We start from the raw sequence: 27,437 nt of genomic DNA on the forward strand, positions 1-27,437 counted from the left end.
GGGCGGAGCGGCGGGGCCCCGAGTGGCTGAGGAGCCGGAAACGCGCCTTGGAGGGTGCGGCCCTGAGGAGACGGCGGGCTGGGCCGGGCCGGGCCGGGCGGGAAACGTTAGGCCGGCGGCCCCCGTGGCGCGGGGGCCGAGCGGGCGGGGAGGGCCCGAGGCGAGCTCTGCCCGGATGAGGAACAAAGCGGTGGGGCAGGCGCGCGCGCCCCCCGCGCGGCCGGCAGGTGGGCTGCACACGGGCCCGGCCGGGGTGGGGCGAGGGCGGCAGGGCCTGCGGGCCGCACGCCGGCGGGCTGGCGAGTCAGCCGGCCGCCCCTGGGAGGCGGTGTCCGCAGCGCCTGGGCTCTCCGGTGGCGAGGGGCCGGGGACTGCATCCTCCCCCGTTTTGGTGACCGCCCTTGTCCTCCCCCCTCCCCAGGTTGGGCAGCCCCCCTCCCGAAGCTTCTGGAGGAAAAGCCCCGGGTGTCCCCCGGCATGCCCCATCTCGCGGCGGGGTGCGCGGCCGCCGGCCCTCGGGACAAGTTGGGCGGCCCCGGGCGGCCCCGGGGCCGTATGGCCGCGTTCGGGCAGCGGTTGTAAGCAAGATGCGGTAGCACGTGACCCTGGAACGCAATCCCTGATGCCGGTTCCCCGCCACCCGTGTGTTCTTTTCTCTGACACTTGGCCCCAAGCAGATGCATCACAGGTGAGTGGCTTGGTGGGCTCCGCGCTGGTGACACCTTTGGAAAACATTTGGCAAGTGAGAGTTTGGAGTGCCTTTCTTTGGTTTTGGTGCCATGGGGGAAGGTTACAGGTGCGATTTGCAAATGGATATATGTCCCCAAAGGATCAAGAAATCCAGAAGCCAGAGTTGGGTTGCATATACTCTCATTCAACCAGATTTACTCCAAATGTGAATAGTTCCCATTAGCCACACATTGACTGTTGGCTCATTGACATTTCCCCTGTGCCTTTGAGTTACTTGAGCTTTTAATACCTTGATTTGAATTCCAGCGTGTATTTTAGCTTATCACCATGCTTCACCTTGAATTTTGCTGGTTTCCCTATGGCTCGGATAGTAATGTGGAGAAATTAAGTTCTTAATCTTGCAGGTAGAAATGATTAGTTTTGCAGATTTCCTGCTAATGTTTCAAGTACTTAATGATACCATGCCAGTACAGAAATACGCCAGATATAGTTGCATTTGGCTGTTCTTTTGGGGCAATTTCATAGGCTGTATGTTTAGGATGAGGAGGATGAAACGAATTCATTGAAGTTGCTCAGACTGTCCATTGCATTTTGTAAAGTAGCCGCTTTCAGTTAGCTTCTTAAATATTCTAAGAGAAAGTTACAAGATTTCTAAGAAAAAAGTCATAAGATTAGCAGCTGGCAAATGGTTTATTCCTAGGTCAGTTAGAAACACACACATAAAGCGTAGAAGTGTGAAAGAAATGATTTTACCAGGAATGAGTAGGGAAGAAGAGAGAGGTTGGTGTGATTTTGGCCCTTCTCCCAAGATTGCTTCCCAGAAACTCCTATGAGGAAGGTAGGTAGAATAGAATTGCACTTCGGAATGAGTCTTATGAGGATCATATTGTAAATTCCCTTCTGCTTTCTCTCTGTGAGATACTAGTTACCTTTGGTTTATGGCTGCTGAGGTCATCACATTTTAGTGACTCACGACAAAGCAGAAATCTGCTGAGCCTCTCACATTAAACTCTGGTTTGAACTGGTTTGAGAAGGCCTAGGAGTCAACCTAGAAACACCATTTTGATTTTTATCTGGAGATTAGGTACACAGATTAATATTCAGGAATTTTTATTTTTTTTTATTTTTTATTTATTTATTTTTTTTTAAAGATTTTTATTTATTTGACAGAGACAGATACAGCGAGAGAGGGAACACAAGCAGGGGGAGTGGGAGAGGGAGAAGCAGGCTCCCCGCAGAGCAGGGAGCCCGACGTGGGGCTCGATCCCAGGACCCTGGGATCATGACCTGAGCCGAAGGCAGACGCTTAACGACTGAGCCACCCAGGCGCCCCAATATTCAGGAATTTTTAGAATGGGATTTGAAGCTATAGCCTTTTAGGTGTACTTTAAAAAATTATTGTAACCCATTTGTTTAACCCACTGCTCCAGTGGTTGTAGAGTTTTAGTTACATTTGTAGCTATAAAAAGTTACAGGAAAAGTCTGTTTTAAACTTGCAAAATTAAGTTAGCTATTGTTTTTTAGGCTATAAGGATTTTTTTGCATTCTTTTATAGCGTAATTAAATACTGTTATTAATGTGCTGTCCTTCGTCAGGTGTGCCTCATTTGTCGTACGCTTCTAGTTGCCTCTAGTGAGGATGAAAATGCGTTGCTCCATCCAAATCAAATATTTCAGAGTGCCTATTCTCTGCTGTTGGCCTTGTTCATTTTATTAATGTCTGAGAGTTTAGTTTTATGAGATACCTGGCCTGGGGTAGAATAAAGCCTGTGGATGTAGAATAATGCAGGAACAGGTCTACGTGGGACTTTAAACACAACCCACAATATAAATACACAGATCCTAATTATTGGAACTGAGTAAAAGGCAAAATGGTTCTTTTAGTGTAATTGTCTTTCTAATTGTAGTTAAGAGCTTGAGTTTCTTTTTAAAAATTTTTTATTGTAAGGGCGCCTGCGTGGCTCAGTTGGTTAAGTGTCTGCCTTCGGCTCAGGTCATGAACTCACGGTCCTGGGATCCAGCCCTGCATCAGGCTCCCTGCTTAGCAGAGAGCCTGCTTCACCCTTTCCCTCTGTGGGACCTCTCCCTCTATGGGGACCCTCCCCCCCCCCCGCTTGTGCTCTCTCTCAAATAAATAAACAAAATCTTTAAAAAAATTTTATTGTAGTTGACATAAAATGTTATGTTAATTTCAGGTGTTGACATACAATGTTCTATTAGTTTCAAGTGCACAACATAGTGATTCGATTTAGGTTTCTTAAATTGGCAGACCTGGATTTAAATTCCAACTCTGCCACTTGTTATATAATCTGGGGTTAAATTTCTTAGCCTCTCTGAGTCTGTTTTCTCATCTCTAAAATGGGATCAAGAATAATACCTACCTCACAGCAGTTATAAGGATTAGGTGAAATAGTTACATGTAAATCACTTAGGTCAGTGCCTTACACATACAGTAAGGGAGTAATAAGTGTGAGCTATTATTTTCAGGTTTACTGATAGCTGGTACTGCCATTTTTCAGATTACAACCTATTTAGGTTTTCTTTCGCTGCTCAGAAATATGTAGATCCATTTGATTCCTCCTCTCCTTTACTCCTCCCATGTAGATAGACATACACAGAAGAACTTGCATTACTGTTCCCTATACTTATTCTCAATATAGGATTGGCGGTCTTTTTTTTTTTTTTTAAGATTTTTATTTATTTATTAGAGAGATCACGAGCAGGGGGGAGGGTAGAGGGAAAAGCAGACTCCCCGCTGAGCAGGGAGCCTGATGCGGGGCTTGATCCCAGGACGCTGAGATCACGACCTGAGCTGAAGTCAGATGCTTAACCGACTGAGCCACCCAGGCACCCCTTTTTTTTTTTTTTTTTTAAGATTTTATTTATTTGAGAGAGCGCGCGGGCGCTCACACACAAACTCTAGCACTAGCAGGGGGAGGGGCAGAAGAAGAGAGAAGGAGACTCCCCACTGAGCAGGGAGCCAGACTCAGGGCTGCAGGCCTCTATCGCAGGACCCTGAGATCATGACCTGAGCTGAAGGCAGACACTTAAAGGACTGAGCCACCCAGGTGCCCTGGGATTGGAGGTCTTTAGTAACATTTGGATAACATGTTGGCTAGTCTCTTGAAATTATAATGCTTATAATATGGCAGTCTCTAAATTCTGATATAGGAACTAATAGTTATTGATAGCCTCCAATACCTGACAAAAATGGTCTGTAGATTTGAAAAGAAAAAAAAAAAGGTTTGCTGTATCGAGAAACTTTTTGGCAGTGTTTTGCAGCATGATCGGTGCTCTTCTACTTAATTGCTAGGATTTGGGGCATATGACATGTCCTCTTTGACCTGGTTTCCTCATTTACTTTATTTTGAAGAATTGGTGAGACAATGTGAAATAAATTTTTATAAAGTATGTATCAAAGCTTACATAATGAACCTTGCTATATGGCAGATATTATTAAGATTTTTATACAGAGTTTTAATAAAATTTAACCCATGGAGGAAATACGGTGCTTCTTTACACCGTTAATAATCTAATTCAGACCCAGTATCACTGTAAGTCTTAGTAAAAAAATTAGTAAAAATGCTTTCGAGTGAAACTCTACAGAAGTCTGGTTTGAAGTAATAGGCCATTTGAAGAAAATACTGTGAAAGAGAAAACTTGGATGGTTAAAAAACAAACTCTTATTGCCATGTGCTCTAAGGATTGCAGTTTGCTTCAGGCAGTGTGCATAAGGTTTGGAACAAAGTGCACCTGAGTTAAATCCTATTTCTGCTTTGTGACATTGACTGAGTTAAGGTCTCTGAATCCCAGTTTCCTTATCAGTAGAAAGAATAGGACACTGTCTCAGAGAGCTGTGAGCATAAAAATGAAGTAGTAGTTGGTCAGCTCCCATTTCCCTACCCCCATTGTTTCAGGTTCTTCAGTAACTTAAATGGAATCACTAATGTGAGATTTTTCCTAATTGGTTGTGTGTGCTCTTTCTTAGGATGAATGAAATGAACCTGAGCCCAGTGGGGATGGAGCAGCTGACTTCATCCTCTGTGAGCAATGCCTTGCCAGTCTCAGGGAGTCATCTAGGGTTGGCTGCTTCACCCACTCACAATGCCATTCCTGCCCCAGGTCAGTAGTAAGGGAGAGCGACTGAATTTCAACACTTAATTGCATGATCAATTCTCAGTGGAGTCTAAAGGGAGAAAGAGTGTAAAGGAGAAGCCAAGCAGGTCTGAACTGCAGTTCCACGTGTGTCAGCCTCATGGAAGAAATGTTTTTTGTGGACCACTGGAGTACTAGTGGATAGGAGTAGCAGTTTTTTCTGATTAGTCCTCCTGTGGGCTTGGTGGCCTTTAGAGATGTAGTTGACTTGGCATTTTATCTAGGTTTATCCATTCATCTGGTTCATACCCTTGGTACTCTGTCCCTGGGTTAATAGAAGAGAATGAAAGTTATTCTAACTGTTCCAGAAAATAAGAGCAATTGAGCTTTATTTTTTTTTTATTATATCTGAAACTGGCAACAGCTGCAAATGCACCAGGCTTAGAATTCAAAGAGGAGGCACCAAAGATGGAGCTCCTATATGGGACTCCCATGGGCCTCAGTACTCAGAGAGGAATACTATAGAAAAAGCTCATTTTCCCCCATCACTGTACTTGTAAAACCTTTTTATTTGCTTTCTTTTCTTTTTCTTTCGAAAAGAGACAAGCTATTGATTCTTAATGATCTATGACGTTGTAATGTATTGGGCTTTCTTTATCAAAATTAGAGTTAATGCTGACATTTGGCTGGTTCATTCAGTGGAGCATGTGACTCTTGATCTCAGGGTTGTAAGTTTGAGCCCCATGTTGGATGTGGAGATTACTTAACAATAAGATTTAAAGTTTAAGATTTAAATCTTTAAGTTGTTTAAATAGTTCTCTGTAGGGAACTACCTGCTTAATCACTAAAATGCAGCAGCTAAATAAATTCATCTAAACTAGGGTCTCCACATTCCTTTCAGTGTCCACAAAAGAAATTAAAAAAAATTTTATTAGTAGTTAACTCATTTGATTATCTCTTAGGCATTCCTTTTAATGAACACTCTTGTTATGGGGGAAAAGCGTACTAAAAAATATTGCCACTGGCAAAAATAATGCAAATCAGCACTGCTCAAGTTAGTATTCATTGTTATACTTAGGCATGTAAGAGTCACTTCTACACCTTGCAGGTATAATCCAAGGTAGATATAATCTAAAGCTTAAATTTTTTAAATCACGAAATATAGCACATACACAAAAACACAGCACATATACATTTAACTTCCAAGTATAAGCATATTTATGAATTTTTAAAAAGTAAAACATTCTCACCATATAAAATGGGAAATACAAATAAAAAAGTAAAAAAAATTCATAATATCATTACTCAGAGACCACTCCTGTGAACTTTGGTGTTTTTTCCCACTTTATCTCTATGTGATTTGTTCTCTTAAATTGTATTTAAATTAGGTTTTTAATTGTAATTAAATGTTTTGATACTTAAAAGCAATACAGACAACTGGAAGATCAACTTGACCATTTTAAAACTAACTTGAGAACTACCTTTAAGACATATTTGTGAATATCTGCACAATACTATCTGGGGATATAAAGGGCTATTAGGTGAGATTTTTTTTTCCCCATATGCAGAAACCTTCCTGAGAGCTTAGCTAGTGATTATAGTGAGAGTTTTTAAGTACTTACTTTCTTTTAATTGAGGAAAAAAAACCATTTTTTTTGTAGGCCTGCCAGTGGCAATTCCAAACCTGGGTCCCTCCCTGAGCTCTTTGCCTTCTGCTTTGTCTCTGATGCTCCCAATGGGTATTGGGGATCGAGGGGTGATGTGCGGGTTGCCCGAAAGAAACTACACCCTACCTCCACCACCTTACCCCCACCTGGAGAGCAGTTACTTCAGAACCATTCTACCTGGTAAGTATTATGGTTATTTGGGACATTAGAAGAAAGAATAGGGCCTCCTCTTAACCTCCCTACTTGAAAACTTGAATAACACTTTTTTCTGTTTGTCAGTTTTGGATCTTAATCTCTAGGTGGGAAAAAAATATATATATTTTTGTACCTTTCCTCTTAGAATGTACAGATAACACTATTAATATAGCAGTTTGACTAGGCTTAATTTCTTAATGGCACATAAACAGTTTTTCTCCTTTTTCCTCCAGTATTTCCTTGGTTCAATTTTTATAATTCTGTAGTTGTAATTCTTGTCAACCACATGTCCTGCTAGTAGTGGCATTGTTTACTATAAATTAAAGGTTTTTTTTTTTAAGTTTAATGATTTTTTTATTCTAAGTGTGTATTTATTTTACAAAATTTAGCAAATAGAACCACTCATAGTCCCATCATCCATCTTTTTGGTGTACTTCCTTCCTGCCTTTTATCTTGGGGTATAGAATTTTTACTATTTTTCATAATTAAGACTATACTGTCTATATGATTGTGTATCTTCACTTTTTTCTGCTTTGTATTTTTCTGTATTTTTAAGTAGTTATTTTCTGTAACTGCTGCATGGTGTTCATAATTATTCTTTTTAATGCTGTATTACAGTCTACTGAATGAATATTCCATGGTTTATTTATATATCAATCTTTATTGTTGGACAGTTTGGTTTTTCTAGGTTCTTGTTACTGTTACAGGAATGACTTTGTATATAATATCTGTAAAATGCATTTAGGGAAGATTATCCTAAGTGGAATTTCTTGTGCAAGAGCATATGAATACTTTTGGGGTTCTTAATGTATATACTTTCCAAAGAAGTTTTAGTAATTTACACTCCCACTGGCAATGCAGCAAGTGCCATTTCAGCACATCCTTATAAGCATGTGTATTCAAATATTTCTTAATAAAGCAGATTCAGTTGTGACTTTGGTTTTGAATACAACCAAAGTGCTGTGACAGTTTAATAATTAAAACTTAGTTATATTTAAATTTTCTTAATTAAATTTTTCATGTGGAAGATCTACATTTAAATCATTTTACCTTTTAACTTTTATAGAACAAATTTCAGCATCTTGGGTCTCAGGAATTCCAACTATGTATATGTTAATATCATTTAAATGTTTAATTTCCAGTGACTTCAAAGGAACATAGCTACTCTTTTACAGTTTCTCAGTTTCACAGGGAAAACTGAATTATGGTATATGTGTGTTGCTATTTATAAAGTATATATATCAATTTAACCAAATAAGGAGGTAGAAGATTATTTTATGGTCTACTTATGTTGCTATTTTTATAAAGTATATATATCAGTTAAACCAAAGAAGTAGGTAAGAGATTAATTTAGTTATATTTGTAAGGAATATAGTTTCTAGCCTTTGGAATTCCTTATATTTAACGATGTACTAAAAAGTCTCTGATATCTCATCTTTTCCTTTTCTCAGGCATTTTATCTTATTTAGCTGACAGACCACCTCCTCAGTATATCCACCCTAACTCTCTAAATGTTGATGGTAATACGGCATTATCTATTGCCAATAATGCTTCAGCTCTAGATCCCTATCAGTCCAGTGGAAATGTTGGATTAGAACCAGGCATTGTTTCAATAGACTCTCGCTCTGTGAACACCCATGGTGCCCAAAGTCTTCACCCCAGTGATGGCCATGAGGTGGCCTTGGACACAACAATCACTATGGAGAACGTCTCTAGGGTTGCCAGCCCAATCTCTACAGATGGAATGGCAGAAGAACTTACAATGGACGGTGTTGCAGGCGAGCATTCCCAAATCCCAAATGGCTCCAGAAGTCATGAACCTCTGTCTGTGGATTCTGTGAGCAACAACCTTGCAGCAGACACTGTAGGACATGGTGGTGTGATACCCATTCACGGGAATGGCCTGGAGCTCCCTGTGGTCATGGAGACAGACCACATTGCAAGTCGGGTCAACGGGATGTCTGACAGTGCCCTCAGTGACTCCATTCACCCCGTGGCCATGAGCACCAACTCCGTAAGCGTGGCACTCTCTACCTCACACAACCTCGCCTCCCTAGAATCTGTTTCCCTCCATGAAGTTGGCCTAAGCCTAGAGCCTGTGGCTGTCTCCTCTATCACCCAGGAGGTCGCTCTGGGGACAGGTCATGTAGATGTGTCTTCAGACAGCCTTTCTTTTGTGCCGCCTGCACTGCAAATGGAAGACTCCGATTCAAACAAGGAAAACATGGCGGCTTTGTTCACCGTTTGTGAGTGTGCCCAGCCTTTTTCTGTTGGGAGTATTGCTAGCTAGGGCCACCATCTCTAACAGATATAGTCACGAAGTCCGGCGTTAAGGGAGTACAGACAGAAACTAGGCTGTGGGATTTTTCTTTGTGTGTTGTCCTTCATGCTAATGTGCCTTTTCCTCAAGTAAGCCAGATGACATACGGACATTTTGTTGGTTCTTACAGGGTTCTGAAGTAAGGAAACTAGTCGTTTCTTTCTGTGTTTTACACATAAGGTCAGCCCAATGGTATTCGAGATATTTCCCTGGGTTTCAGAGATAGAGTCATTATAGAAGTAAACTTCAGTGAGGTGTTCTGTGTGTCATGCCATGTGCTTTTTCAACATAAGACAGATTTATTAGATCATGTGTATTTTTTTTATCCCAATGGAAAAATGTAGGAAGATACAAATGCAGTTTTTATTTTTGCTCAGAATGCATATAAATTAGTGTAGTTGGGCATGTAAAAGTTCTTTTTATGGGGCAACAATAACAAAAAGCAATATAAAAACTGTTGATTTGTTGGTGTCACTACATGCTTCATTCAAGCAACGTGTTGAGTGCCTACTCTATGCCAGCCTCTGTGCTAGATGCAGGGTAGAAAATAGTCTGCAGGAGAGGACACATGCCTTTAAAGAGCTTATAGTCTGATGGGAAGCATAGGCAGGTAAACAAGCTGTTGCAATATAGTATGATAAGTGGGAAGATGGGATTAAGTGCAAAGTCTAAAAGAGCCGGAGGGGGAGCATCTAACCAGACCATGGAAGGAATATGGGAAGACTTACCAGGGGAGGCAGTGCATATGTTAGCACAGACCTGAAGGACAAAAAAGATGTTGTCAGCTGAGTATCAGGAAGAACAGTGTCCCAGACAGGAGTTGGCACCCGTAAGTGCCTAGAACTAAAAGAATTTTGTGTGGTTCAGAATTGCTGAAGTATAATATGGGGGTGATGAGAAAGAAGTAGGAGCCAGAACACAGAGGGTCTTCTAAGACCAGTCAAGGGTCTTAAGGAGTGAGGTTTGGGATGGGGCTCTTTGCAGTGTGAGGCAAGTAGATGCCATAATTTAAGTGGAAGGTGATTTTCTAACCTAGAGTAGAGGTAATGATGATGAGGAAAGTGGGGAATATTTACAGAGAACTTAGTAGAGCTTGCCAGTGGGTTGAAGTTGGGGGAGGGAAGGGTTAAGGAGATATCCTTGGTTTCTGGCATGGGAAACTAGGTGGATAGTGGTACCACACTTTCGGATAATGAATGGTGGAGGAGGACTGCCGTTTGTTTGTTTTTGAGGAGTGATGGTGAGTCTGGTTTCAGACATGTTGATTTCAGTGTCTATAAAATACACAGGAGAGATGTTTAATGAGAATTTTAATCTGGAGCACAGAGATCTGTCTGCAAATATTCAGGGATCCTGAGCATTAAAACATTAATCATAGCCATGGAAGTGGGGTGAAATTATCTCCTAGTGAGAGTGGAATGTAAGAGGCTAGGGATGGGGCGCCTGGGTGGCTCAGTTGGTTAAGCGACTGCCTTCGGCTCAGGTCATGATCCTGGAGTCCCGGGATCGAGTCCCGCATCGGGCTCCCTGCTTGGCAGGGAGTCTGCTTCTCCCTCTGACCCTCCTCCCTCTCATGCTCTCTGTCTCTCATTCTCTCTGTCTCAAATAAATAAATAAAATCTTTAAAAAAAAAAAAAAAAAAGAGGCTAGGGATGCTAAGACACAGTAGTAGCGGAAGAGCTTCCAAAGTAGACTGAACAGGAGGGTCAGAAAAGTAGGCCAGAGCTTCTGGTGCCTCAGAAGCCAAGCAGTGAGGAGAACTTTTATGTTAATCTTTTGAAATCTGAAAGTTAAAATTTTAAAATATTTTAATTTAGGAATGTGATTAATGTAGCCTCATTAACTTAGCAGAAGAGGTGGCCTAAAGTCTGTTGATCCTATTTTAAGTGGGCATGTGGAACCTCTTGCTCCTATGTGTGTTTTTTAAAAAATGAGATATGTTGGGGTGCCTCGGTGGCTCAGTTGGTTAAACGTCTGCCTTCAGCTCAGGTCATGATCTCAGGGTCCTGGGATCGAGTCCTGCATTGGGCTCCCTGCTCAGCGGGGAGTCTGCTTCTCCCTGTCTCTGCTCATGCTCTTTCTCTCTGTTTCTCTCAAATAAATAAAATCTTAAAAAAAAATTTAAAAAATGAAACAATTCACATATACATTTTAAAGTGTACAATTTAGGAGTTTTTAGTATATTGACAAGGTTGTTGCAAGCAGCACCACTATCTAACTCCAAAATGTTTTTATCACCCCATAAAGATACCCCACTAGCAGTCTCTCATCATTCCCGCCCTTCTAACCCCCTCCCTCCCCACAACCATCCTCAGGTAACCCTAATCTACTTTCTGTAGATTCACCTCTTCTGGACACTTCATATAATGGAAGCATACCACATGTGGCTTTCTGTGTCTTCTTTACCTTAGCATAATGTTGTCCTGGCTCATTCATGTTGTAGCAGGTGTTAGTACTTCATTCCTCTTTAGGATTGAATACTACCCTGTGTGTGGCTGTACCACATTTTGTTTATCCACCTTTCATTCATGAACATTTGGTTGTTTCTCCTGTTGGCTATTAGGAATAATGCCGCTATGAACATTCATGTACAAGTTTTTGTGTGAACATGTTTTTAAGTCTCTTGGATATATATTTCGGAGTGGAATTGCTCCTGTGTTTAACTTCTTGAGGAACTGCTTTTCTGAAGTGGTTGCATCATTTTGAATTCCCAGCATCAGTGTGTGAGTGTTCCAGTTTCTCCACATCTTCCGAACATTTTCTATTATAGCCGTCTTACCGGCTATGGAGTGGGTGTGAAGTAGCATCTCATGGTGGTTTAAATTTGCATTTCCCAGGTGACAAGGATGTTGAACCTCTACATGTTCTCATTGGCCATTTGTGTATTTTTGGAGAAACCGCTAAGCATTTTTGGCAGTATGGAATCTGAATCTCCTTTGGAGATTTAGCATGGTTTGTTATTAAGAGCATTGGAGAATTGGGCGCCTGGGTGGCTCAGTTGGTTAAGCAACTGCCTTCGGCTCAGGTCATGATTCTGGAGTCCTGGGATCGAGTCCCACATCGAGTTCCCTGCTCAGCGGGGAGTCTGCTTCTCCCTCTGACCCTCCCCCTCTCATGCTCTCTGTCTCCTATTCTCTCTCTCAGATAAATAAATAAAATTAAAAAAAAAAAAGCATTGGAGGGCGCCTGGGTGGCTCAGTCGGTTAAGCGACTGCTTTCGGCTCAGGTCATGATCCTGGAGTCCCGGGATCGAGTCCCGCATCGGGCTCCCTGCTCGGCGGGGAGTCTGCTTCTCCCTCTGACCCTCCTCCCTCTCGTGCTCTCTGTCTCTCATTCTCTCTCGCAAATAAATAAATAAAATCTTTAAAAAAAAAAAAAAAAAGCATTGGAGAATGAGTTCTCACCAAGTGTAGGGGATCTCTAATCTGATCTTCAAAGAATTTTTAGTTAAGTAGTAGTTGAAGTAAGATATTATTTCTGCTTTGCCTAAATACGAAAACTTAACTGCTATTTTATGTCATTTAAGGAGAAATGTTTAATGATTGCTTAGGGAAAAAAACCACTTAGATGGCTGTGGTTCTGCAGTTGATGTACTCCCAACTATTTTGAGGACGAATTTGGAAGGTTTGAGCATAATCATTGACTGATAGTCATGTGTACTATTCCTTAACAGAAATAGAGCACAAGATTTATGAGAACGACACTCATGAGCTTGTAAAAGTGAAGTTACAGTAACCACAGAGAGCAATATATAAAGGCAGCACCCTTTCTGACAATGCAGAAAGAACATATGAACAGTAAGAAATTAAGAATTTTAAGCAAACGTGTCTGCAAGCACATGATTCTACCTATTGTCCCTAAGAGCACTTTTTTGCCAAATTTTTTTTGTCTTAAGAATCTCATCAAAACCTGGGTGACCGGTTTGTTTATAGTGAAGCAAAAGCGAACAGTGGTGCAGCTGTCTCTGCCTCTGTTGAACTATATTGTCATCTCTGTTTTGGCTTTGCGTGATGGCATTTCAACTCCCGTTTCCTCATACAGTTTGGTAGAATTGGAATCTTGGGACTTTAGATACAATATCTAAAGGTATTATGTATTTACTTTAGGAAACAATGTACTTTATTCTTGAATTAATTTAGTGTTACTTTTTGATCAGTGTCTATGGACTGAATAGTAAAATTGTCCTGTGAGATTAAAAAAAAAAAATCTTACTGGAGAGAGATGTCAGAGTGGGATATGTATCTTAGTGTAAGAAAGTGATTCTTTGGGGCGCCTGGGTGGCTCAGATGGTTAAGCGTCTGCCTTCAGCTTAGGTCATGATCCCAGGGTCCTGGGATCTATCCCCACATCGGACTCCTGGCTCAGCGGGGAGCCTGCTTCTCCCTCTCCTTCTGCCTCTCCCCCTGCTCATGCTTTCTCTCTCTCTGTGTGTCTCTGTGTCTCAAATGAATAAATAAAATCTATTAAAAAAAAAAAAGTGATTCTTTGATCAGAGTATTTTTTTAAAGATTTTATTTATTTATTTGAGAGAGAACAAGCAGGGGGAGGAGCAGAGGGAGAGGGAGAGGCAGACTCCCGGCTGAGCACGGAGCCCCATGTGGGGCAGGATCATGACCTGAGCTTAATGCAGACGCTTAACCAACTGAGCCACCCAGGCGTCTTTTTTACTAGAATTTTGCTTCTTACTGGTTATACTTTAGTAATTAGCATTTAAATAAGAAAGCAGGTGGTACTTCAGGCTGCTTGAACTAACCCCATTTGTTTCTCTCAAACTTCCTATCCATAGGGTGCACTCTCTGTGACCGAGCCTATCCCTCAGACTGCCCCGATCACGGACCAGTGACTTTTGTTCCTGACACTCCAATAGAGAGCAGAGCGAGGCTTTCTCTCCCAAAGCAGCTTGTTCTCCGCCAGTCAGTTGTGGGAGCAGAAGTTGGTAAGAACCTTGGAACCATAAAAGCCTGTCAGTTCTCTTCCTTTGTAGGATAGAGTTGTAAAAGTGGATATGTATAATATAGTCATTATTTGGTTGATTCAGAAGTCAATTTACAGCTTAAGATTTATCCTTCTAGGAACATTTGTCCAGTGATAGCAATAAATCAAGTTGAAACTTTCTTGAGAAAGTTCCCCTTTCTTAGAATCAGAATTGTATAAAGGAAAGAATCGTGGCCTGAGTCTGAAGACTTTTATTCTTGGCTGTATCATTCTCTAACAATGATGACAAAGCATTTCTTGAAACTTAAATTTCTTTTATAAAACATGGAAAATTCATCACTGATAAACTTTTGTCACAAAAGATAGTTACATCGAATGTTCATAAATTGTTTAATACTCCTTAGGAAAAAGGAATAAGAAATATAGACTGCCAGAGTTTGGTTACCCATATTTGGATTTAAAATGGTTTCTGAGGGCGCCTGGGTGGCTCAGTTGGTTAAGCGACTGCCTTCGGCTCAGGTCATGATCCTGGAGTCCCGGGATCGAGTCCCACATCGGGCTCCTTGCTCAGCGAGGAGTCTGCTTCTCCCTCTGACCTTCCCCCCCTCATGCTCTCTCTCTCTCAAATAAATAAATAAAATCTTTAAAAAAAAAAAAATGGTTTCTGAATTACTGTGCCATTTCTTTGAAAATATCAGTCTAGGTTCATTATTTTTTCAGCTGTAGTTTGGGTATGAGTCAGTTGAAAACGTTAAAACAGCTTCGATAATATGGAGCAGTGCTTTAAGCACAGATGGTTTTATAAGTTTGATTTATCTTGTAGTAATTGCTTTATATTTTTATAATTGGGTAATGTTCTCTAGTCTTTTTTATGTATTCCAAGATAACACTTGGAGGGACTTGGTTTGGTTCCTTATGTATAAGACCAGGTTTAGGGATTTCTGATACTGCTTATTCTGCATGTTTCTTCTGAGCCCCATTTAATCTCATTACATTTTTCATATTTATAGGATAGAACACAAAATACTTAGCTACCTCACAGGAGTGCTGGAATATCCGTAGTTCTTAGGTTCACTGAAGCTAAGCCACTCTCTCTTGTGTATCCTGTTAGATGCTTAAACCATTGATTGGGCAGTTAATATCTTTTCACTGACAGGTGTGTGGACTGGAGAAACCATTCCTGTGCGGACTTGCTTTGGGCCTCTCATTGGCCAACAGAGCCATTCCATGGAAGTAGCAGAATGGACAGACAAGGCAGTCAACCATATCTGGAAGGTCAGTGTTCATGAAACTTTTCTGTGGTTTCCGAATGTTTTTACTATAGTGAGGTAGTTAAAAGTGATGTAAAACAAAATTGGCCAAGACTCGTATGGTGCCATTCACCTGTCATTTATTTAATATTCCATCCTTTCTGTTCTTTGTAGCCAAATTATAATATTTAGCAAAACACCAGCTATGGAATTTAGAAAATAAACTGTTTTTAGTCTTCCTTTTGTTAGATAATCCAGTGATTCTTCATTTAAATTACTTGAGGCAGCTGAGGACATACATGGACTTTGTTTATATGATGAAAGTCTTATTTTGTAATCAACCAAAACATTCTTCAAATAGTTAGCTTGGGAAACAGTTCTGGGATTGGAAGCTAAGATAATTTCTCTAGTTTTCTTTTTTCTTTTTTTTCTTTTTTTAAGATTTTATTTATTTTTGAGAGAGAAAGAGCAAGTAAGCATAAGCAGGGGGGCGAGGCAGAAGGAGAGGGAGAAGCAGACTCCCCGCTGAGCAGGGAGCCGGATGCGGGGCTCAGTCCCAGGACCCTGGGATCATGACTTGAGCCAAAAGCAGACGCTTGACTGACTGAGCCACCCAGGTGCCCCGGATCATTTCTCTCGTTTTCTAATGGGAATCCTGGAAATGCAAGGTTTTGTCATAAACAGCTATTCCTTTAACATGTTTATATAGGTTCACTGTAGTCAATAGATTGGGAATGATGCCTGCAAAATTGAAGTGAGAGGAAAGTGGGTCTTGTGAACATTGGAAAGGTAAGGTGCTGCCAGCATTGAGGACATGCATTTTGGTATCCAAAAAGAATACAGAAGAACGCTAGGTCCATTGGAAAAAGACTGAGAAGAGATGGTTCTGTGACCTTAATGTCTGTGTAGTCACTCCTTGTCACCATGTGGTAGGTTTTTGTTTGTTTTTTCCAGTCAAGCCAAAATGTGAATAATGAAGAGCAAGGTCATTCTATACCTTGAGCACTAACTGTCTGTCTCCAGTAGTCTTTATTACATTGCTGGAAATGGGCCTGGGCGAAAAGACAAAAGTGTGAGAAGGTAACTGTGGAGTTCCACGCTGACTAGGGAAGCAGAGGCCTACTGCAGAGTAGACTGTTGGTTAGCTTAAATTCAGTAGCACTTTGTATTGCCTGTCTGTTCATTTGACATGTATGTTTGCCTTCTGTTGACAGATATACCACAATGGTGTCCTAGAATTCTGCATCATTACAACTGATGAAAATGAATGTAATTGGATGATGTTTGTGCGCAAAGCCAGGTAAGAGTAGTCTTGGGTGAAGACATAGTTAAGATTTGGATGTTTTTCAATAGGAAGCGTTGCATAAAATAGGGAAGAGCCAAAAATTCCGGATTATACTGATGTCTAAACATATGTTGAGGCCTAAGGCTTTTTACCTTCTTCACTCTAGTAGTTGTTGACTAATTAGGTGATTATAAATCAAAAGAGAAGAAGCTATATCCTTTTTTTAAATAAATAATTTTATTCAACCTACCAGCACAATAAGGAATGGTACAGTTATTGAATTTGCAAGTGGGTACCTGCTCTTTATATCCGCTGTTAGTCAACCCTCAGGCTGTTGTTGTAGTTAATTCTTATTCAGCTGTCTATCTCTGTGTCTTTGTCCTATTGCTTTTTTAAAACTTAATTTTATTTAATTTTCTTACTTCCTGTGATAAACTCTCTAGTGTTTCTGACTATTATAAAGGGCAATCAGCTGATGTACAGAAGTAAGAATTCTCTTTCTATGTCCCTCCTAATAGGATAGGGAATTAGAAAAATGACCCAAAGAAAATAGTTCTAAGTTTTCATGTAGAATTTTGCTTAGGGATAGGATATGTTTAGTATATATTTCAAAATTAATATGCTTGATCTATTAAATGTGATAACTTAGGAACCGGGAAGAGCAGAATTTGGTGGCTTATCCCCATGATGGAAAAATCTATTTCTGCACCTCACAAGATATCCCTCCTGAAAATGAACTGCTTTTTTATTATAGCCGGGATTATGCTCAGCAGATTGGTAAGTTACTATAAGACTTGTTTCTCCTGAATCTAGCATAGTAAAAACACCAAGGACCAGAAGTAGTTTTGGTAATGATTTATATGTTAGCTGAAGCAAATCACATACATTTGTATATATAAAAGCAGGGTATTAACGCCTATGTTAGAAGTGTTAAAATCTGTGAGGCTCTTCACAAGCTGAATGTTATCGATCAAGCAGTATTCTTATGAAAGGAACTTCTGCGTTAAGATTTTGATTTGGAGTATTTGAAGTTCCTGAGGCTGCTTTTTTGAGCCAGTACCATTGTAATTTAAGTTCATAAAAAAAAGGAAAGATCCTTTAATTGATTTAAACTTCATAGTCTTTTTCTTTGCACTGTGTCATGATGACAAGCGATGTTTAAGAGTTTATACTACACTTTTTTAACAAAAGTTTTTTGGTTAGGAAAGATGTATTAAAATCCAGTATTTACAAATGCTTCCTTTGTGCCTGGCACACTATGTGAGATGCTGGGAATAGAATATTAAACAAGACATTTTAGTTTTACAGGGAGTGGGCAAGATGGAAATTTTGGTAGAATAGAGAATTGTAAGCAACATTAATATCAAGAATGAATTTTTAAAATTTAAGTACGAGGAGACATTGAGTAATTTTTTTTTTGAAGGTGTTCCCGAACACCCAGATGTGCACCTCTGTAACTGTGGCAAGGAGTGCAATTCCTATACAGAGTTCAAAGCTCACCTTACCAGCCACATCCATAACCATCTTCATAGCCAGGGCCACAGCAGCAGCCATGGGCCAAGCCACAGCAAAGAAAGGAAGTGGAAGTGCTCAATGTGCCCCCAGGCTTTTATCTCTCCTTCCAAACTTCATGTCCACTTTATGGGTCACATGGGTATGAAGCCCCACAAGTGTGATTTCTGTAGCAAGGCTTTTAGTGATCCCAGCAACCTACGGACCCACCTCAAGATACATACAGGTAAGTTGTACTGGACCATCAAAATGGAATTTCGCAACAATTAGAAACTGCAGTAGTCAATTGCAGCTAGCTAGTCTTGTAGGTGGAGTTAAGATGTGAAAGTCTGGCTGACAGCAGGACTTCATTGGGTGATAAATCTTGGTGGGATAATTGCGCTTCCTCAGAGAGTGTTAGCTCCTGTTATTACAATGTTTCACATTCCAAATGCCCCAACCATAGTTTGAAGGTGACTGGGAAAATGGACTTCATCTGGAAGTTGATGCCTGTGTTTGGACTGAAAGCAAAGGGAATTCTATAGAAACACTCTGAGCCTCTCATTCCTAGTCACTGGCCAGAGCCAGTTTTCTTCCTATGAATATTGCCCAGTTCTGTCAAATTTTGTTTTTTTGAGTTTCCATTTACTAAACTCCATACAAGCCAACCCCTTTCTTTTAGCATGTATTTTTTATTTTTTATTTTTTTAAAGATTTTATTTATTTGACAGAGACACAGCGAGAGAGGGAACACAAGCAGGGGGAGTGGGAGAGGGAGAAGCAGGCTTCCCGCGGAGCAGGGAGCCCAATGCAGGGCTTGATCCCAGGACTCTGGGATCATGACCTGAGCTGAAGGCAGACGCTTAATGACTGAGCCACCCAGGCTCCCCAGTTCATGAGGTCTTTTTTTTTTTTTTAAAGATTTTTATTTATTTATTTGACAGAGAGATAGAGCAGGAACACAAGCAGGGGGAGTGGGAGAGGGAGAAGCAGGCTTCCCGCCGAGCAGGGAGCCTGATGTGGGACTCGATCCCAGGACCCTGGGATCATGACCTGAGCCGAAGGCAGATGCTTAACAACTGAGCCACCCAGGCGCCCTTCATGAGGTCTTTTAAACATAATGGGGTTAGGTTGGTTGCTAGGATTATAAGTAATGTCTTTTCAGATTTCATATCATGTGTCAGCTACAAACAGTAAAAAAATATGTATAGACATTTTGGTAAGTGGTCCTGGAAGGAGGTCAGATTTATTAGCTTCACTGGCCTTTGTTGCAGATTATAAATTCATTTTCTCTGACTGGTTCTAGGTAAATAGCCCTAGAAGCTGATGTTCCAGTTATCAGTTCTGTTTCATTCCTGCCTCTGCCACATACCCATACCTGTGTCTATTCATCTCGAGAATGCTAGTGATTATTTTATTCACAGTGTGGCAATTTGGGTTAATGTGCAGGTCAGAAGAACTACAGATGTACTTTGTGTGACAAGTCTTTCACCCAGAAGGCTCACCTAGAGTCGCACATGGTAATCCACACGGGCGAGAAGAATCTGAAGTGTGATTACTGTGACAAGTTGTTTATGCGGAGGCAGGACCTCAAGCAGCACGTGCTCATCCACACACAGTAAGTTACCCCACACCCCACATGCTCTTTAGGTGGTGAACTTGAGTGTTTTCAAGTGCTGACTCATTGTCTTCTACCTTGGTAGCTGCTTCCTGTGTTCACCTCACCAAGCAAAGGTTGGAAATCTAAGTTTTGGTTTTATCCTGGAAGATTTCACTTAGTTTGTTTCATTTTTCTTTTTAAGATTTTATTTATTCATTTAAGATACAGAGATAGAGAGCATGAGCAGGGGGAGAGGCAGAGGGAGAGGGAGAAGGAGAAGCAGGCTCCCCGCTGAGCCAGGAGCCCAATATGGGACTCGATCCCAGGACCCTGGGATCATGACCTGAGCTGAAGGCAGACGCTTAACCACCTGAGCCATCCAGGTGCCCCTGCTTCATCTTATTTTTCACTTCTCTCTGTATTTACTTTTTTCAACCCATAATCTCATTTAATTTAACAGATGTTTTTTAAGTACCTCCTCGATGCCCACCATTATGCCAAGTGGTGAAAATACAGAGGTGAAAGACATAGACCTTATCTTTAAAGAGCTTAGAGTCCAATAAGAGAGGCAGAACAGTAAAGCATGATCATACCACATTGCGGTTAGAGTAAACATTGGATCCTGAGAGGCTGTGGAAAGGGGTCACAGACCCGGCCAGGGTGTCCTGGAAAAGCTTCCTGGTAGTCTGAGCTAAGTATTAAAGAAGATGAATTAGAATTATTCAGGGAGGCAAAGAAGGGTAAAGGGGTGGGAATAGTACTCTAGACATATTTAGAAACACAGATACAAGGACTGTGGAACACAAGTGGTTCTTTACAGTTAGAGCGTAGTGTGCATGTGAGAATGATGGAGAGAGAGGCGGCAATGAAGTCATGAACCTTTTATCCAACTAGGAAAATTAAATTTCTTTCTGGAAATAATGGGAAGCCACTGAAGGATTTTACGTCCCCATGTAGCAGGCACTATGCTGGGTGTGTGTTTTAATTACAGTAAAAAAAAACACGTAACGTAAAAGTTACCGTCTTAACCGTTTTTAAATTTTATTTTATTTTTTTTAGAGTGGGGAGGTAGACGGGGAAGGGGCAAAGAGAGACTCTCAAGCAGGCCCCCTGCCCAGTGCAGAGCCCAACACAGGGCTCGATCTCACAACCCTAAAATCATGACCTGAGATGAAATCAAGAGTCGGATGCTTAAACTGACGGAGCCACCCAGGAGCCTCACCATCTTAACCATTTTTTAAGTATACTGTTCAGTAATGTTAAGTGTATTCACACTCTTGTATAAATGTTGAAGGACTTTAAGGAAAAGGATGTCATGGTGAGATGTCCATTTTGTAAAGATTACTCTGGCAGTAGGACAGGATGATTGAAGGAGAAGATCAAATATTGCTCGACCCATTAAGAATTTATTGCATGAATCCAAGTGTAATTAAATGTCTGGGTTGTGTTAGTTAACGGTAGTGGTAAAGAGAAAAGAATAGATTCTGTGGGGGCGCCTGGCTGGCTCAGCCATTAAGCGTCTGCCTTCGGCTCAGGTCATGATCCCAGGGCCCTGCATTGGGCTCCCTGCTCCACAGGAAGCCTGCTTCTCCCTCTCCCACTCTCCCTTCTTGTGTTCTCTGTCTCACTATCTCTGTCAGATAAATAAATAAAATCTTAAAAAAAAAAAAAAAAGAATAGATTTTGTGGCCCTGAGCTTTTAGTAAATGTTAGAAGAGGGAGAAAACATTAGCTTATGTTATGGAGGTACCGTTTAGGAAGTCATGTTCAATGGAAACTTGATAATTCTTTTTTTTTAAGATTTTTAAAAATATTTATTTGAGACAGAGGGGGCACAAGCAGGGGAAGTGGCAGAGGGAGAGGGAGAAGCAGGTTCCCCATTGAGCAGAGATCCTGACATGGGCTCGATCCCAGGACCCTGAGATCACGACTTGAGCCGAAAGATGTGTAACCGACTGAGCCACCCAGGTGCCCCGAAACTTGATATTCTTATTGTAAGGTTTAGTTAGGTACTTTGCTTTTGTATTAGCTCTTTTGTCTGATTCCTAATCAAGTGCAACCTGAGGGGTATCTGGGTGGCTCAGTTGGTTGAGGGTCAGACTCTGGGTTTCGACTCAGATGATGATCTCATGGGTCGTGGGATCAAGCCTCATGTGCAGCTCCGCTCTCAGTGGGGAGTCTGCTTCTCTGCTTCTCACTCTCCCTCAGCCCCTCCCCCTGCTCACGTATGCCCTCCCCCCATGTCAAATAAGTAAGTAAATAAATCTTTTTGAAAATGCAACCTGAAACACTAAAACATCCAAGAAGTTTGGATCTACATTTGTAATTCTCAGAATGACTTTTTAAAAAACAAAGTCTTCATGAAGTAGTTTCATTATTAGTGTGAAATTTTAGAAATTAGACATGCGAATTATCAAATACTATATAGAATTATACATCGTTAGAGCTGAAAGAGATTTCTCAGATCATTTAGTCCAGCTGCTTATGCTAGTCAGCTTGAGCTGCCGTAACAAAATACCTTCTAGAGACTGGAAATCCAAAGTCGGGGTGCTAGAATGGTTGGGTTCTCCTGAGAACCTTCTTCCTGGCTTGTAGATAGCTATCTTCCTGCTGTGTCCCCACATGGGGTGGGGGAGAGCAGATGAGCTCTGGTCTGTCTGCCTTTTCTTCTGACACTTACCCATTATGGGGGGTCCAATCTTCATGACCTCATCTAAATCCGATTACCTCCCATAGGTTCCATCTCCAAATACCATAACCTTGTGGTTTAGGTCTACAACAAATGAATTTATTGGAGGATAGGGCACACAAGCATTCAACCTATAGCACTGCTCATAATAATCACTAGGAAAATGTGAAAAACAGTTGGTGCCAGGGTCCTACCTCCAGGGATTCTAATTTAGCTGGTAAGGGGTAGAGCCCTGGCCTTGGTAATTTTTAAAGGCTCGCCAAGTGACTCTGATGTCCAGCCAGTGTTGAGAGCTACTGAGTTCATCCAAATGAAAGGCTTCTTTCCACAGTGTCTCTGGCAAGTGATACTATGGTTTGTTCTAGAATACCACACAACTGATTTATTTAGTTTTCAGGAAAAGTTTTGCTTGAATCAGCTTATGTCAGCCTCTCTCCATTCACTCTATACACACCTGCCTCTGGAATGATACATGTAGGTTTAATATATCTTTAAACTCCTTTGTACTTATGATTGCTGTCATGTTCCCTTTAAGCCTTCTTTTCATCAGGCTTAATGTCCCTAATTTCTGCAGCTTTCCCTCTTATCACCTGGTTTCAGATTTGTTACCCAGAAGTGAAGACAGTGTTCCGGATATGAACTGTTCTGTGCTTATTTATTTATTTTTTTTAAAGATTTTATTTATTTATTTGTCAGAGAGAGAGACAGTGAGAGAGGGAACACAAGCAGGGGAAGTGGAGAGGAAGAAGCAGGCTTCCCGCCGAGCAGGGAGCCCGATGCGGGGCTCGATCCCAGGACCCTGGGATCATGACCTGAGCCGAAGGCAGACGCTTAACCGACTGAGCCACCCAGGCGCCCCATGTTCTGTGCTTATTATTATTACTAAATGGAGTTATTTTCTTCCTTGACCTTGACTTTCTCTGCATTTGCTTTTTCTGTAGCCATTTCACAGCATAATGCAATATAAATTATTTTGAGGTTAGTGGTATAACTGTTTGTCTCCACTGGGTTTGAGACTTGGCTTAATCAGGTATTCACCAATGAAAACAATTCTCTTAAGTGAGGATCTGAACTCTCTGTCACAATGATGAAACATAATAACCCTTTTTGCCAAACTTCCATGGGATAAAAAGTTTTTAGACCATCCAAGCTTTAACCTAATTTGTAAGTCATTCGTAATTAAGCACTACTCAAAGTGTTTTTTTAAAGATTTACTTATTTATTTTAGAGAAGCAGAGAGAGAGTGTGTGTGTGCACAGGCATGGTGGGGAGGGACAGAGGGGTAGAGGAGAGAGAGAAGAGAGAGAATCTCAAGCAGACTCCCCACTGAACATGGAGCCTCATGCAGGGCTTGATCCCATGACCATGAGATCATGACCTGAGCCAAAATCAAGAGTCGAATGCTTAACCAACTGAGCCACCCAGGTGCCCTCACTCAAAATATTTTTGAATGAGACACTAAATTTCCTGTGGAGATCATTGGTAAAATTTTTAGATGTTTGTATTTTTTACCTTTAGACATTTCAAAATGGTTGTAGTAGTATTGGAATTCATTTTGTTTATCTGCTTAGAAAAAAACTAGCTACAGTCCTAAAGCCAAATGCAGGAGGAGTTTCTGTCCCATAGTTTGAGGAGAGTGTGAGGCATGTGGCAGAGACTGACTTTGCACCCTCCTCAGAAAGAGCAACTTGAGAGCAGGAGCAGGGACGCTTACCACCTAGGTCATCTCCTTAGTCCCATGGCTTTTTAGATACCATTTTTATGATTTATATCTCCAGCCTTATATATCTAACCATTCACTCAACATCTCTCAGTTCTGGATGTCCACTAAGGTAACTCAAACCTGGTATATCCAAAACTCAGCTCCTTTTTTTTTTTTTTTTTTTAAAGATTTTATTTATTTATTTGACAGCGAGAGAGGGAACACAAGCAGGGGCAGAGGGACAGGGAGAAGCAGGCTTCCTGCGGAGAAGGGAGTCCGATGGTGGGGTTCGATCCCAGGACCCTGGGACCATGACCTGAGCCGAAGGCAGACACTTAACCCAGGCACCCCCAAAACTCAGCTCTTACTATTACCCCCCACAAACTTGATTTTCCCCCAGTGTTCACCAGCTCAGTCTTCCATTCTTCATTCAGCTTTATCTAGTCCAGACCGCCAGCATCTTTCGTTTGGATCATCTCAGTAGTCTTCCAGCCAGCCTCTCTGCTCCTTTTCTACCCAGACATGCATATACAGGCACTGTATTCTGTCGTAGTAACTGGAGTGATCCATTTAAGACATAAGTCAGACTGTGTTTGTCTCTGCTCATAATTCCCCCATGGCTTCCCATCATACTTGGGTGAGAAGGTTTTTACCATAGTGTGGAAGTCCCTTCATGATATGGTAGTGGTATGTGGCTGCTTCTCCCACTTCGTCTTTATTATTTTTCCCCTCATGTTCTGCTTTAGCCACATTGCTGCCCCCCGGCCCCCATGAGACTCCAGCATACTAAACACACTCCCGTCTCAGGACCTTTGCCCTGAACTGCCTGTGCCTAGACATCCTCCACCCTAGACATCTTCCTGTCTTCCTCCCTCACTGCATTCAGGTTTTTGCTCAAAAATGTTGTCATCTCAGAATGGCCTTCCTTGACTATCTTATCTAAAATAGAACTCTATCACTCTTACCTGGCTTCATTTTTTTTTCCATAGTACTTTTTACTATTTGATATGATGTTACATATTTTTTGTTTATGATGTAACTCCTCTGTTAGAACATAAGCTCCGTGAAGGCAGGGGCTTAGTTTTCCACATCCTGTAGCTCCACAGGTTCCCTCAGTGCCCTCTTCTGCTGGGAGAAGGTGGTAGAAATGCTAAGGAGGCCAGACTTCAGAACTTCTCACTGTATCCTACCACTTCTTCAAGGATTTTAATCTCCTTTTATTTGTTTTGCATATTGAGCCTTTAAGACGTAGGGTTCAGCTGCTCAAAAAAAGAGTTAAAAAAAAATTCCTGGTCTACATGATTTTTTAGGTTTTTTTCCAGCTCTAAAATGTCTAAGCCAGGGTTACTCAAACCTTGACACATGACATTTTGAACTGGGTAATTTTTTGTTATATGGGATACCATTAATACCATAGTGAGATCTCATTATGTATTGGCCAGATGGCATGAATGTTCAAATTTGAATCTTCCAGTTGTTGAGAATGTGGGGCAACAGGAACTCCCAAGTGGCTGTTGATGGGCATGTATATTAATACTACCACATTGGAGGGGCACCTGGCTGGCTCAGTTGGTAGAGCATGCAACTCTTGATTTCAGCTCAGGTCTTGATCTCAAGGGTCGTGAGTTCAAGCCCTGGCGTTGGGCTCCATGCTGGGCCTGGAGCCTACTTTAAAAAAAAAAAAGTCTGATTCTAGATGGGTAGAGCTCCTCTGACAAAGACCTGAGGTTGTGAAGAATAAGTGTGTGCCTCAGTTGTCATTTGTAACCCCAAATCAAATGTTTTTTCTTGTGTTCCTCTCAGAGAACGCCAGATCAAGTGTCCCAAGTGTGATAAGCTGTTCTTGAGAACAAATCACTTGAAGAAACATCTCAATTCTCACGAAGGAAAACGGGATTATGTCTGTGAAAAATGTACAAAGGCTTATCTTACCAAATACCATCTCACCCGCCACCTGAAAACCTGCAAAGGTCCTACCTCCAGCTCATCAGCACAAGAGGAGGAAGAAGATGACGACTCAGAGGAGGAAGAACTAGCAGACTCTGTGGGGACAGAAGACTGTCGGATTAACAGTGCTGTGTATTCAGCAGATGAGTCTCTCTCGGCACATAAATAAAAGCCAACTATTTTGGATGGAAAACGCAAAAGGGAAAAACATATACAACCAGTTATCCACTACAGTGGTTTTTATATAAAATGGTTTCTGATTTTCTTCCAGCCAACAGTCAAAGACTGAATGGGAATGGATAAAGCACTTAGAGAACAGTATCCTAATGAGAACACTTTAGAACAGATTGGGAAAAGAGAGCAGGTAAACTCTTTTTAAGTGGTGTATGGGGAGGAAAGTGTCAGCTTTTGAAGCCCGCTCCGTATTTACAGGATAAACTAGGTGATGCATTTATACCTGAGTCAAAGCTGTCTTCCACCCAGACAAATCAGATTTATTTTAAATTCTTCCATTGTTCCATTTTCCTCCTGGCCCTATGATGTGGTAGCATGCCAAACTTGGTCCCTGCCTCACAGTCATCCCGATTGCTGATTGTGGTTCTGGTGTGTTTTATGTAGACTGTTGTGACTTAAGTCATCCCAGAATGGATTGGAACACAGCAGTGTAAGCTTGTTGCTTTGACTTCAGCTGACAGGTTTAAAGCACCACCTGCCTTAATCTCTCTTGGCTACTTGGGAGTTTAGGGTAGATCTTGCTTCCCAAAATTTCAGCAGAAGCCTAGAGGGCAGATAAAAAAGGACCAGCCAGGCAACAGGCAATGTTGGAGAAAAGAAAAGGAGAGACATCGCCCACTGTCCAAAAAAACTAGGTTTGATGGAAGCCAGGTTGAGACACCTGTTACTAACAGTTCCTTAGAGATCTGTGTAGGTTTAGACATGTCTCTCTCTGTCTCCAGTAAAGCCTCTAGCCTCTAGACAAAGGGGAGCTGGAGGTGTAGTGAGTCAAATAATGCCTGCTGGATTATCTCCTGACAGCAAACACATGAGGACTCAGCTGACAGAGTGGTACCTCGGACCGTGGCAGGAAGGAGGGAATGATCCTTTATATCTGGCTTATCCTGCGAGAAAGAACAAGACACCATTAAAATGGTGCCAACTCGGAATGACAAATGATTTCAAACACATTGGTGCATTTGCAAGGTTAGACCTTCTCAGTTGTCTCTGGTGAAGGATCTCATCAGTTCAGCATGGTGGGTGTCGCGGATTTCAAAGGTATAGAAGGCTTGATGGTCACCACGTGGTTGTGTTTTCAGGGTCCCAGCTTAGTTCATTCATCCATCCATCTGGTCTTTCACCTGATCTCACATGTATATCCTGCTTTCAGCAAGAAGCAGACACATCCTGGAGATGAAGGTTGATGGAACATGCTCCTGCTCTAAGGTGCAGCCTCTGGGCTGGAGTAGAGCGGACTCTGGTGGGAGGGTTTTGCTGCTAATGTATTTATGGAATGAATGTATTTCATTCAAATCTGTATTCCTCTAGGAAGGATTAAAATAAAAACCTTTTTTAAAA

General features: G+C 41.5%; 1 protein-coding gene across 2 annotated transcripts; it reads left to right on the forward strand.

Moving 5' to 3' along the window:
- The first annotated feature begins 121 nt into the window (after positions 1-121).
- On the forward strand, positions 122-27,437 carry PRDM4 (PR/SET domain 4). 2 transcript variants are annotated; one of them, XM_034987643.1, is made up of 12 exons: positions 122-227; positions 422-688; positions 4,678-4,811; positions 6,446-6,631; positions 8,098-8,892; positions 13,753-13,902; positions 15,058-15,176; positions 16,366-16,451; positions 17,086-17,213; positions 17,860-18,174; positions 19,377-19,545; positions 25,722-27,437. In XM_034987643.1, exons 2-12 carry the CDS (start codon positions 678-680, stop codon positions 26,032-26,034), a joined length of 2,406 nt encoding a protein of 801 aa, XP_034843534.1. In that variant the 5' UTR covers positions 122-227; positions 422-677; the 3' UTR covers positions 26,035-27,437. The 2 variants fall into 2 exon arrangements, with proteins under 2 accessions (XP_034843534.1, XP_034843535.1); XM_034987644.1 differs by lacking the exon at positions 17,860-18,174.

This window comes from Mirounga leonina, unplaced genomic scaffold (genome assembly GCF_011800145.1).
Source record: "Mirounga leonina isolate KUSES-001 unplaced genomic scaffold, KU_Mleo_1.0 Mir_418, whole genome shotgun sequence".
NCBI classification, from domain to species: domain Eukaryota; kingdom Metazoa; phylum Chordata; class Mammalia; order Carnivora; family Phocidae; genus Mirounga; species Mirounga leonina.

What these genes read in the sequence shown, in the direction of transcription:
- PRDM4 (XM_034987643.1), top strand. An exon ending in GGATTATGCTCAGCAGATTG is followed by an intron (nt 17,214 to 17,859) that starts GTAAGTTACTAT and finishes TTTTTTTTGAAG; the next exon opens with GTGTTCCCGAACACCCAGAT. An exon ending in CCACCTCAAGATACATACAG is followed by an intron (nt 18,175 to 19,376) that starts GTAAGTTGTACT and finishes GTTAATGTGCAG; the next exon opens with GTCAGAAGAACTACAGATGT.